Source organism: Bos javanicus, chromosome 12 (genome assembly GCF_032452875.1).
Source record: "Bos javanicus breed banteng chromosome 12, ARS-OSU_banteng_1.0, whole genome shotgun sequence".
In the NCBI taxonomy this organism is placed as follows: Eukaryota; Metazoa; Chordata; class Mammalia; order Artiodactyla; family Bovidae; genus Bos; species Bos javanicus.
The window spans coordinates 83,791,586-83,805,272 of record NC_083879.1 but is presented as its reverse complement, the minus strand read 5'-3'; the positions used below and the strand labels follow the sequence as shown (position 1 = coordinate 83,805,272).

At 41.7% G+C, this 13,687-nt stretch overlaps 1 protein-coding gene across 4 annotated transcripts in view; it reads left to right on the top strand.

Moving 5' to 3' along the window:
* The first annotated feature begins 2,191 nt into the window (after positions 1–2,191).
* NALF1 (NALCN channel auxiliary factor 1) overlaps positions 2,192–13,687 on the top strand; it is a 606,190-nt gene continuing 594,694 nt past the window's right edge. The window contains exon 1 of one of the 4 annotated variants that reach the window (XM_061435349.1): positions 2,192–3,549. In XM_061435349.1, the coding sequence (XP_061291333.1) occupies positions 2,641–3,549 (909 nt within the window). In that variant the 5' untranslated portion in view covers positions 2,192–2,640. The remainder of the gene's footprint in view (positions 3,550–13,687) is intronic. The other 3 variants (XM_061435350.1, XM_061435351.1, XR_009740094.1) reach the window with 3 other exon arrangements.

Genomic DNA, 13,687 nt, shown 5'->3' with positions numbered 1-13,687 from the left:
AAGAAAAATATTTTAAAAGAAAAATAAAAGAAAAATATTTTATTCAATGTCAAAATAATTTAAACTATGAAAAGAGAAGAATCAAAAAGACTATTTCCTCAGCTTCTGCTTTCTATACAAAGCTCAGATAAAGTGGGGTTTTTTTTTTATGTTAAATTTTCAACAGAACCTGGAAATTTGCTTAAAGATGCTATAAGATAAGGATAAACCTGCCATAGAAAGTATATATTTTAGTTTCTAGACCTTTTATGGAGTTAAAATTCAACACGCTAAAAGCCAAAGTACCAGAATGGTATACTTACACAGGTTGTCTTCTCAAACATTATATGACACTTTTAGATCAACCAGCTGTCAAATTGCACCAAGCCTTGATGGCCACTGCACGGAGTTTTTAGAAACTTACAATTTAACATGGGTAAAATTTAGTATTAATATATACCCTACTATGCCACAGAAAGGACCAGTTGGTCGAATCTTGCCAATTATCTTTTGCAACTTGCTTTTTAAAAAATACCCACTTCTCCCCGGTGTCAACACTCACAGCACCTCTAAAAAGAATATGAATACGGACGATCCGTCCTTTTGGGTTCTCAGCATACTTAGAGCGATGGCACACTAACACTGCTCATGTCAATGTGCACCCTACTGAATGGTTAGAGTCATTCGAAAGCAGAGAAGGAGCTTGCCACAGTGAGTGCTCAGTGGAACACACCGCTGTCCTCTGCTGCGCTCCGGGCGCGCGCCCAGGGAAGGCGCCGGCACCGGCTCCGTGTCCTGCCCTCGCAGCTTCGGTGGGCGTGAGGGGCGGAGTGGGCACGGTCTTCACATAAAAGGAGACTGATGTTTGCCCACAGCACTGACCCGCATGAGGCGGGGTCGAGAGGACCCCTGATTTTCCTAGCGTGACAGGCTTTTCCTTCTCGGAACTCCAAGAGCCAACGCTAAGGGGCACCAGAGGCTCGGATTGCTACAGCTGCCACCCGTCAGGGCAGCCTGACGGCACGGTGCTGCGGAAGTCCTGGGCGACGGCAGAGCCCAGCTCGGTGGGGGCTGGGCGCAGGTCTTCGGAGTGGGGTTCACGAGAGCTTGGGATGCTCCAGATCGGAGGAGGAATCCTCCGAGGTCAGGAGGATTGGAACTCGAAACGGTGGGCTAGTCAGTGAAGGCTGGAAGGCGAGGTCCTAGTATTTGTCTCTGATACTCTATGTGGCCACTTCTAATCTTTGACTTTATGAAAAATGTCGCTGTCCTACATACAGCTAAGGATGTATGCCACACGCCTCACCCCTGCCATGTACTAAAATCATCTGACAAGATAATACACTGGAAGCTGTTGATGTTTAGTTGTCCAGGGATCCCGAGACATGCAAAGAGATCAGGTGTCCCTCCTCTGCCCCCCGCCAGCCAATTCGGGTTTCCTCCCGTGCCCGCAGCCTTTCGTCGGAAGCCCACGCTCATTGTCTAGTTAAGGCGGCAACATCCAGACCCTCGCCCGCTAGAAGCCTCTGCCCACCCGCCGCAACTCGGACTTTTTCTCGGAGTCCGAGAGGGAGCAGGAGGTGCCGAAGAAATTCAGCAGGCATCCTCAAACCTTGCTGTCCGCAGTCTGACTTTTATCAGTAATAACAGAAAAAAACCAAAGGTGGCGGGGCTAGGGGTGGGCTGGCGGACGGCAAGGCAGGGCAGGCGTCAGCGCGCAGCCGCTCAGGCCGGCCTGCGGGCCCAGCCGGGCTCCCCCCGCCCACCCCGGACCCCCGGCGCCCTCGCCTCCCCCTCTGCCGGGCCGAGCCCGGTGCCAATGCGCCAGGAGGGAGCGAGCGCGGCGCGGGAGGAGGAGATGACGCACGAGCCGGCGCTCCCCCCCAAAAAGTGCTTCTCCAGGACGAAGATGGCGGCAACTTAGCCGGGGACTGAAGATGACTGTGGCTCTCGGGAGGCCCAGCGCAGGCGATTCGGCCCCGAGGTCCGGGGGAGGCGGCGTCAGCAGTCGGAGCCCGGCGCCCGCGGGCGGACCTGCGGCAGCGGCGGCGGCCGGAGCGCGGGCTGGGGGGTGGGGGGGCGGGAGCGCCCTGCCGGCGGCCGCCCAGGCTCCGGACTCGAGCAGAGCGAGCGAGAAGTAGCCGCCGGAGGAGCCCAGGAAGGAGCAGCGGGCGGGGGGTGGGGAGGAGGCGCCGGCGAGGCGCTCCGGCCGCAGTCCGTGGGCAGCGGAGACGCGGCGTGCCCCTGGCCGGGGAGAGCGGGCCGTCCTCCGCGGGGCCATGGGGACCCGCGCCCTGCCCGTGCCCGGCTGACAGGCGCCGCCACCCCGCCACCTCCGCCGTCGCCTCCTGCACCCGGCCCGCCGCCGGCCACAGCCGCGCCGCCGCCTCCGGGCGACCCTCTCCCCCCTGCCTCCCTGTCTCTGCATTGTTGTTTCCCACTCGACAGAGGATGGGGTCGGCGGATGCTTAGGTCGGAAGCGAGTCCTGCCTCCCTCCGAAGCCTGGTAATATTGATGTAGGCAAAGAGCGAGGAGCGAGGGAGAGAGAGGAAAGGGAGGAGGGGAGAAGGCAATCGAACCCCTAAGTCAATGCATATTGTGGTGACACCGGCACCGGAGCCCTCGCGGTGGAGTCGGCCAGGGCTGTGCGCTCCCAAAATATGACCAGGGGTGCTTGGATGTGTCGGCAGTATGACGACGGATTAAAAATCTGGTTGGCAGCACCCCGGGAGAACGAGAAACCGTTCATCGATTCGGAGAGGGCTCAGAAATGGCGACTGTCTCTGGCCTCTCTCTTGTTTTTCACAGTCCTGCTCTCTGATCACTTGTGGTTCTGCGCCGAGGCCAAGCTGACCCGCGCCCGGGACAAGGAGCAGCAGCAGCAGCAGCAGCAGCAGCAGCGGCAGCAGCGGCAGCGGCAGGAGCAGCGGCAGCGGCAGCGGCAGCACGAGCCGTCCTGGCCCGCGCTCCTGGCGAGCATGGGGGAGCCCTCGCCCGCCGCCCAGGCTCACAGACTCCTCTCCGCCTCCCCGTCCCCCACCCTGCCCCCCTCCCTGGGAGGCGGCGGCGGCGGCAAGGGCGGCCGAGGCACCGACAACCGGGGCAAGCCTCTTCTTCCAGGAAACTCTGCCAGACCCGCGTGGCGCCTGGAGACTTGTTACCCGCAGGGCGCCTCCTCGGGCCAGTGCTTCACGGTGGACAGCGCGGACGCCGTGTGCGCCAGGAACTGGAGTCGGGGGGCAGCGGCCCGGGGGGAGCAGGGGCAGCAGACCCGGGGCCCGCCGCAGCCAACTCCGCTCTGGAACTTGTCGGATTTTTACCTTTCGTTTTGTAATTCCTACACACTTTGGGAGTTGTTCTCCGGGTTGTCCAGTCCCAACACTTTGAACTGTAGTCTGGATGTGGTGCTCAAGGAGGGCGGGGAGATGACCACCTGCAGACAGTGCGTCGAGGCTTACCAAGACTACGACCACCACGCTCAGGAGAAGTACGAAGAGTTTGAAAGCGTGCTGCATAAATACTTACAATCGGAGGAGTACTCGGTGAAATCGTGTCCTGAGGACTGTAAGGTAGGAACCCGTGGATTTTTCCCCCCTTCCTCGCGCTGTTATCTCTGTGTGTGTTGGGTGGAGGTGTCTTCTAGAGTTTTAAAGTCGCTTTTTGACTCTGGTTTTGTTACTTCGACCATTGTTTTTGTGGTTCTAAGCGCCTGACCTGCTGCTTGACTTGGGTCTCTCTTGTGAATTGCTGATGGATCAGTGCCTTCTGAGAATCCTTGGAAGATCAAGAGGACTCTGGTCTTCTGAGATAAAGCCAGTGCTTTAACTATCTCTTAAAGCTACGGAGTTGGTTCAGATTCTGCCACTTTTTTTTTTTTTTAATGTAATTTGAGTGAAGCTTGTGAGGAAGACTGTGATGGGACTGCATACTGGTGACCACAGCTGAAATCAGAACAGGCTAAGACAGGCATGTGTGGTCTGGCTTATGGACCTGACACATGAAGTCTCTGATAGTGACAAATTAAGCTGGTTGGCTAAAGAGACAAGATAAAGTGTTTGTGATTGTTTATGTGGGAAGAACTAAAAGCGTTTTACGTGTTTTCCAGGAGTAATTCTTGTTGTTTTGAAAGTTTGGGGGGCCTTCCTAAGCGTATTTACTCACACGAGTTTCTTGTTTTCTCTTAGAAATGTGTATAGTTATTGATCAGAAGCTCAGTATGAGTAGAAAATTTTGATTACGTATCTGGTGATAACTGATCAGTGTTAGATTATTTATTAGTCACCTTATGTAATTAGCTTGAATTTTCAGGATGCTCTCAGGAAGTATTAATTGGCAAATGCTTAACGCCATGACTAAAAAATACTGAACTCATTAATAGCATATATTATCTTCAGCCCCTTCCTGTTGAATATAATAATGGCTGTAAACCTTGCTGATTCACAAAGGAATAGTGTATGCAAGTTTCTTAAGAAATGGCAAATGTGACCATGGGCACATGTCCTAGTAGAAGTGTTGCTGTCCATGGTGCTGAAATGAGATTTGCTCAAGAGCTCCGTTGAAGATGAAGATACTGCAGTGACCTTTTAGTAGGGAAAGAAATGATGGCAGAATCTCAATAAACCTTGATGTTTTGTCCCAAAGGTAATCTCTTAATGCAATAAAATAGTATTGCTTTTCAAAAGAAATAATCCGCCATATTGTCTCTCTACCTTTCTCTTCATCACACCCCGAACCTCCCCTAAGGAACACAACTGAGCCTCCTTTGCCTCCCTTGCTGGAAAAGTGTGGTCAAGGGCAGTATGGATCAAAGGGTTCTTGTGATGCTTTCACAAGAGAACTGGCCTAAGGGATAGCTACTCAAACTGAACACAGTTCAAGGGCTGTATTCTAGCTTGTATTGATTAGTTGTGCTTTTGACAACTAAGCTAAACTAAAACTAAGCTTGCTTTGCCAACATTCTTTAAGACCAGAAACGTATCTTCTTTGCAGATAATGATATTGCATTTGCAGCATTAATTTGGAATGCTGCTTCATTAGATAAATGGATCTTAAAAGATTTTTATATATTCTTCTTAACCATATGCCTGGTAATTAATCTTAATGGTAGAAGTTACTAATGAATGACTAGTATATTTATTGCATACTTATTTATTTTGACAAGATAATGTTTCCTTAGAATTGCAAGGAAATGGATCTGTCTACTAATTTTACTACCAGTAAAAAACTTGCAAAGGTTTCAGTATATTTATGTTTAAAGTGATCCCTTGTAATAATTTGAATTTTCTTGCTTCCTTGAATGTAAACTCTCATAGAAATTTCTAGTTACTTCAGTTTGCATAGGCTCAGTATTCACAAGGTAGTCTACATTTCAGACTACAGAATATTCTTAAATAAGCCTGTCAAATTTATTTTATTTGAATATTCACATAATAAATATCTATACATGTATGTATATATCAATAAATATAGAGTTTTCTCTTGACCTGAAATAATTATCAACTTTATACTTATATCATCATAGCTATAAGGTATAGTGTAGGTTAAATGAACATGTAATATTAGGAACTACTTCTGGATTATGTTTTCATATAAAGTAGTCATTGTGAGCTATATGCACAAAAGCACATTAAAAAAATCTTAACTCCTTTTAGAAACATTTCTTCATACTGAAAAGTAAACACAGACATTTGAGTTTTTCATCTCCACAACACAGGATTTATTACTTGTGATGCCTTGAGCTATTTTTTGGTTGGTTGGTTGTCAGTTAGAAACACTTGACATTTATTCCAGGATAACTGTTTTCACACAGTTTCAAATTTTGGGTGCCAGGGTGAGGTGTGTTCAGTGTGTGTTCTTGGTTGATAATTTACAAATCTATTAATTAGATCCTTAGCTTAACATACAGCTTCTTTATGATTTTGCAAAACTGCGATCATATCCACATACAAAGTATATTACTTAACTTAAAATGCTATTGGTGGTCTTTGAAGAATGCATCTGAGTTTCTTTCTGAACACTTTTACTTATTTCAAACATGCTTATAATTTGAAATGATGTCTATCTATCTTCAAGGGCAATGTTCAAGATATATAGTCCATGCAAAATTTTCTACATTTTAAGGTTAATGACAAAGTCTTAAGCTACATTAAAAGTAAATGCATTATATTTCCAGAGTTGGTAATATATTCATGAAAAAAATGTAATTTAATGGTTTATTAATATATTTATACATTTATATATAGGATATATGCTATAATATTAATTATACAAATAATTAGAATTCATATTTTAGAAGAAATATATTAACTTTATAATACCCATGTATAATTACATGATTAATATAGTGACTCCCAAACTTTAAAAGTTAGGACATATTATTGCCTTCTAGTTTTATAATTGCTCCCATTAAACAAAAAATGCCACATTCCATGTAGGTATGCAATTAAAATGGATTAAATTTAATTTTTATTGAACTTGATTTAAGGGACTTTTGGCCCATTATAGCGAAAAAAAAAACCTCTTAATATTGACTTAATCAAATCATATTGCTTTGGACCCGTAGTCATTGGAGATCAAATACAGCTTGGATTTACTTTAGTAAAGGTTTATTTGCAATATATAATAGAAATCATTTACACCCAAGAATATTTTTTAATATTCTTAGAGATAGCTGGTTTAATTTTTAAAATAAATATACACTTTTATCTGGGAATTAATTTATGGTAAAGAACAAGAACTTCTGCATATATCATTTAAACTATAGCATTCAAGTAGCAAAAATTATGACAGTAATTCTTCTCTGAACTTTGCAGTTTTATTCTAAATAATGTTTTTAACATACAGCAGGAATCTGACAAATCTGTGAAAGTCTTCAAGATGGCTGGCAATATTAAAAAATACACTCTTCCAATCATAAACAATTACAATGTACATTATTAAAATGCCTTAATTTTTGTTTAGTTGTTTTTCTTATGAAGATTTTTTTTAATACGCCATTCTTTAGCTTCTAGGCATTCTTGAAATTACATATTATAAAACAAATATTTAGGGAATATAAATGTCCATGTTACAGGTAAACTTTTATTACTAATAGTTTTATTCCTCAAGACAGATGGTCAGGAAAAGTGAGTTTGAGATTAGATTCTAATATAAATCACTGTACCACTGTATTTTAATTCTCTTAGAATAGATTATAATCCTTATACTGCAAGAATGTATGCATTCTTATACTTTTATTTCATAATTTTATGCTAAATTATATTGCATATTTTATATAACAGACAATGATCAGAAGAATACTCTGCTAATGTTCCTCGTATGTAACAATTGTGATACTCAGAGCTTTGTGTATCCTTTGCAGAAACCACTCAAAAACATTAAGCAGTTTGAGAATGTAAAATTTGGTTACATAATATGTAGTTTAAACAAAAAGTCATTTTAAAATTCTTATTTATTTTAGTGTCATATCCTGTAGATATTTTAAAATGATTTTTAAGGAAATAAAATAACAATTTTTTCCACTTAAATATTATATATAAAATATTTTGCTGTAATCAGTTTAGTGCTACTGTATATATTATGACAGTATCCGGAATGTGGAATATGCAAATAGACCTCTTTTGCATTCTACCACTGTAGTATTTTCAAATCATATTTTTATAACTGAATCACTTCTCTGCAATATCACACAGTCTAACCGTCAGATAGTCACTTTAACCACTAATAAGGCCATTTATAAGGTCAAAGCCACTGTCATAACTTTTTATGACCATATTTTAATTTTTAATATTTTTGCCCCATATAAAAATGGGGTGCTTTATAAACCAAGGAATGATTTTTTTAAAAAATTCTGACTTGTAACTGGGTCAGATTAGTAGCTATATAGGGCATAACCACAAAATTTTAATAATTGCTGTTATACATTGGTTTTAATCACTTTAATTAGATGAGATTGGTGTCTGCATATGCAAGGTGAATTAAAGTATAAAGAAAAAAAATCACATAATGTTCTCAGTCTCATGCTGTCCCACAAATAAATCAGAATGCATCAAGATATATTTTGATAGTAGATTGAATGTACAAAAACAAATCTATAGATAGCTGTTTGAAACACAATACTATTTTGGTTTGCATTATTGACCTATTGCCTCAATTTCAATTCCTCATTTCCATTTCAATCTTAATCTTCTATGTTGACCTCATGTTGACTAGGCACCAAACATGTCATTGTTTGCTTTATGTTGACTTACGCTCAAAAGATATTTCTTCAATATCAGTTAACATTTACTCTAGATCAGTGGTCCTTGGCATTACAGCAGAATATCCTGGGAATCTTTGAAAATACGCCCAGCCCGAAGAGATTCTGATTTCATTAGCCTGACTTGCGTCGTGAGCTTGGGCTCTTCCAGTTTCCCTGGCGCTGTGCAGCCTAGGGTGAGAACCGCTGTTCTAGTTGAGTGACAAGCGAAGTGGAAAGACCTTTTAGGTCCTGCGCCTCTGTAATACATAATAGCCTCACTGGTTCAACAGATGAGAAAGGAACTTACACTGTTTCTAAGTGGTAAAGGCTACCGGACTGGAGGGAGCGAATACCCTGTGGCGGGGCGGAGGAAGTCGGATGAATGCGAACCAGTTGTGTGCGAGCCTTAGGGAAGGTGCCGAGGAAGAACACGGAGAGAAGGCTGCAGAAAAGGCCGGAGCTTCGAACATTCAAGGATGGGCCTACTGGCTGTGGATTTTCTGTCTTTTAGCCAGAACTGAGGCATTATTCTGTTGTTCACTAATGGGCTGAGCGCATGAGTGCAGAAATCAGATTGTTTCTCTGTGAGACGATCAACTATTTGATTAGAGGAGCCTCAGCCTCCTTACTTTGTCTCTAATTTTAGCTTGTATAAATGGCTAAAATTTAGACTTTTTCAAAAGTATGCATTGGTTTTAAGAGAAAACATCTCAGCTTGTCATAGTATTTCATGTGGTTTGGTTTATTCTTTCTTCACCTATTTACTTTATTCAACCTAGAGAATTACTAATTCTTTTTTATTGTTCTTTCTCCATTATGGTGACGAGCCATATCGCCTCTCTTACTTATTTCTGTCATACTGGAATAACTAGTTGACATTCATAGAGTGTTGTGAAGGTACAAATTGCTAAGTAGACACAGAATGCTATCACACTTAATTTAGGAATTCATTTTAGAGGGATCTTATCATTGTTCTGTTTTGAAGGGACTGTAATATCATCACATTTTATTTTTTTAAAGTTTAGATTAGAAATGCTGTGAAACACTAAATTTAAGTTTTACCTTAAATTAATAAGCAATAAAACCTTACAATCCAAATAATGAAATTTCAGTAATAAAATGTTTTAAATTCCTTCGATTCTTTAAAACTGAGAACAGGAATTCACATCTGCCTTTCTTTGGTAATAGTTCATGGTTTATGCTATGCGTTGTGTAGAATGCATGAAAATATTTCCTTCTTGGGTGTTTAAAGTGTTAAAAGGTTAGTAGCTGACCTTTCCTCTCTGTTTCTACACAGAGTCATTTATTAAAACAAAAAGTTGTAGATGCTATTATGGATGGTAAAAAAAAAATCTTGCAAAAAAATGCAAGTTTGCTAGTGTTTAAATTCAGTTACTGATCTTAGCAGCCGTAGTAGTATATCTACATGTATGTGGAATGGGTGGATGCAATAATTACTTCTTTAGAAATACATGGGAATTGTATATGTCAGATGCTCTGCCCCTCTTGAGAAGGAAATTGGGCTCTACTCAAAACTGTGAGTCCTCAGCCCTCGATTTCCTCTTCTTCCTGTCAGTGTGCCCTCTTGGTTCATCTGGCTGAATCCTCTCCTGGCATCTGGAGGCTTCACTCGCAGGGCCTGTGTCCCATGGGACACCCAGAGTTCAGAAGTCTTACTTCTCTGCATCTCCACTGCCATCAGGAATAATCAGTCTCTTTCCTCCTGAACTGTCACTGACTTAGTTTATTTGGGGAAAAAAAAATTGAACTAAGATTTAAACATATGATCATGACAAAGTATTTGTTTTCTCAGAAAATGATCGGAGTCACTCAGAAGTTTAAGTGCCAGGACGAACTTCAGTAGTAGCTAACAGGTTTTCGAGTTGATTAGAAGTCAGGAACTAGTCTAATTCATTTAATCATGCCATCTTTATAAGTTCTACCACATATTTTACAGATGCATAAAGTGAGGACATAAAGTTAACTCTCCCGAGCTCAAACAGCTGGTAGTGTTAAAGATCAAGCTCACTTCCTCACCTTATTGTGTTTTCTTTTCTCCCTTCATTATGATCATCACAGTCATACTGAATCAGTTCAGTTCAGTCTCTCAGTTGTGTCCGACTCTTTGCGACACCATGAGCTGCAGCACACCAGGCCTCCCTGTCCAACACCAACTCCCAGAGCCCACCCAAACTCATGTCCATTGAGTCAGTGATGCCATCCAACCATCTCATCCTCTGTCATCCCCTTCTCCTCCTGCCCTCAATCTTTCCCTGCATCAGGGTCTTTTCAAATGAGTCAGCTCTTCGCATCAGGTGGCCAGAGTATTGGAGTTTCAGCTTCAACATCAGATCTTCCAATGAACACCACAGTTCATCTTGAATAGTGAAGAGATAAGTATATAAATCCACAAATACTTTTTAATTTTTCATTTATCATTAAAAGTGTTTTATAGATGATATAGAAAGCTATGATGGCAGAAATTTGGGAGTCCTAGACAGCTGGAATGAATGGCCAAGAATTCCAGGTTCATAAAGTCTTGTTGGGGGGGCCAGTTATGACTATGAATAAATGGTTTGACTACCAGCAGAACACTTAGATTTCCATTTCGAGTGGCACAGAGGACAGATATAGATACAGTTTTGAAGGGAGGGAAGCAGACTTTGGAAGTCTGTGGTAGTTCTTACACTGAGTTCGTAAGTTCAGTGAGATACAGTCACTTGTTGTCTAACACTTTTCAACAGCCACATCCAATTTTTACCACAGTGTTTTAAAAGATGTTGAGTTTATGAGTTGAGAATTGTGTACATATTGCCTGAAATCTGCAATAGTTAGAAATCTTAATATTTATCTAAACTTTATTAGCCCTTTATATGCCCTCTTTCTGAATACAATCACACTGAGGGGTCAGGGCTTCAGTGTATAAATTTGGGGGGACATACTTCCACTCACACATTGAGTAAGCTATATGGCAAGAGCTGGAGGAAATGCCTCTGGAGAGAGATTAGTTGTCAGTTGTGAAGAACCGTGTATCCCATGCTAAGGGCTTGAATCTCATCCTCTGTGTGATGTAATATCAGAGAGGAATTCTAATCAAGTGATTTACTTGAGATGGTTTGTTTTCCTCAAAACTTAGCCCTGGCAGCAATATGTTGATAGGTTGGAAGAGGGTGAAGTGATGTCAGAAACTAAATTTCAAATTATATTTCATTTCAGTTAGTCTAAATTTAAATAACCCCAGGTGGCTAGTGGCTACCAGGATGGAGAGAATATTCTAAATGACTATGGTGGCTATAGAAGGGGAGAAGAAAGCAAGATTCAGGAGACTTTTCTGGGTTCTAATTTACCAGTTGCCATGTAGGGGAAGGATTTGATTCAGACTTTAGGAAAGGTGATACTCTGGATGTGGATGCATGGAATGAAATAGCAAATACAGGAGGAAGAACGCATTGGGATTGAGATTGGTGAAACGACAGGAGTCCGTTCTTGGAGATGATGCCATCAGGAGATGTCAGTAGGTAGTGTATCGTATAAGTAGGGCCTTTGGTGCGGCATTTCCTCTCTACATGTGATGTAGTTTGATCTAGGAAGCTGTGGGCAGAGAGTAGATGATTTAACAGAAACAGATTACGTGGAGAGAATGTCAAGGATGAATTCTGAGGAAGAGCAACGTTAAAGGGTCTGGGCAGAAAAGGGACCAGAACTAGAGACCGAAAAGAAGCAGGGAACGAGAGTGAAAACGGGAGGATGAGAACAGAGAGAGAATGGGGGAGGGTGGGCGGGGAGGGGCAGAGGGGGACAGAAAGGAGAGCACCCTTAGCATGTGAAGATCTGAACAATATAGGGAGGAGTTTTAAGAAGGATGTAGAGTCAGTCAAGGGTGTCTTATGTTTCAGAAAGAACATGTAGGATGAAGCCTAGAAATAGGTCACTGCATTTGACAATCAAGTCTTGTTGAACCTTTCAAGACTAGCTTCAATAGAATGATGAAAGAGATGTCAAATTGTGATGCATTAAGGAATGAGCTGGAGTTGAGGAGATAAAGACTAGTTTGAACGATTCTTCATTAAGTTCGGTGGTGAAAAGAAAAAGGAAATGAAAAGGCGGGAAGATGTGAGTTTAAAGGAATAAATATTTTATGATGAAATAAGCATTAGAATATTTGTAGCTTTTGATCTGGGACCCAGATGGGAGTATGATATTGAAAGTATCACTTTCAGAAAAAATTAGCAAAGGCCCCAGATCCCAAAGGAAAGAGGACAGGCTCTAATTTATTGCTTATTCTTGGGAAGGAGGGAGGTTTTATCTTTGTTCATTGTGCTGTGCAGCTAAGATCCTTTGTTTTATTGTTTATATTTTAAAGAGGAACAATGCTTTAATTTCAGAATTTCAGATAATAAGTACAATTGTTATCTTGAAAATGCTTAAATAAAGTAGAATATTCATTTTCAAATAATAGAAAATAATTATTAGCTGTAAATATGAGATCATAAATAATTATATGTGTCACTGTGAATTATTTTCTTTAGAAATGTGCTGTCCTGGGGTTCAGTGACATATGTATAGAGTCTGTGGAATTAAATATGGCTATCTCATTATCTGTTTTCTTCAAAAATATTTAGTATGTTTGATAGAAAGTTCTAAAAATAGAAATTAACTTTAAACCTAATAGAGAAGTATAGTAAGATAGTTACAAGAAGTATTGAGGATAGACTGGGTTCAACTCCCAGTTTCATCTCTTATTAATTATATGACATCATGCAAATAACCTAAAATAGGGATTCTAGCACCTCTTTCATAAGACAGTTATGGGAAGAAATCAAGAGACTCCCATGCATGTTGAAGTATCTAACCTGGGGCTTGATGATGCCCAATAAGTAGAAGCAGTTCATTAAAACCCATGGGGAGAAAGCTGTGGGGAAATCAGTAAAATTGCTTCACTTGAGATCTCATGTAACTTTTCTGGTAAGCAACAGTCAATTACAAGAGTTTTATAAACAGACTTTGTATTTTGCATGATAAACCTGGTTTTACTATGTCTACATCCCTTCTGCTTCTTTGGGAAGGTGACTAAAGGTGAGTCTTTAGAATGAAACGGAAAACAAAAATTCAGCTGAAAACAAAAATTCAGGGTGAAAATGTTGCATTCCTAAAGCTTGACTTTTCCCCTTGTTATTTCAGATTAAAAATTAACATGTGCTGGGTTTTAGACTCAGTGGATCCTCTTAGATTACTGCAAAGGGACTTGAGCCCTTTCGTGTACAAACGTTTGGGGGAGGACACATGGAGAAACCATTGTAATAACCGTCCATCTCCTGGAAACCTTGGGGTGAAAACAATCTTGGGGGAAATTCTCTGTTATGTTGTTCGTCAGGCACTGCAGAGTCTCCTGTGCCTCCAAGCTCCATTTTGAAAGTTGGAGCCCTTTGCTGAACCCTCTACTACTTGTCTTCGTGTTCTGCTTCGGT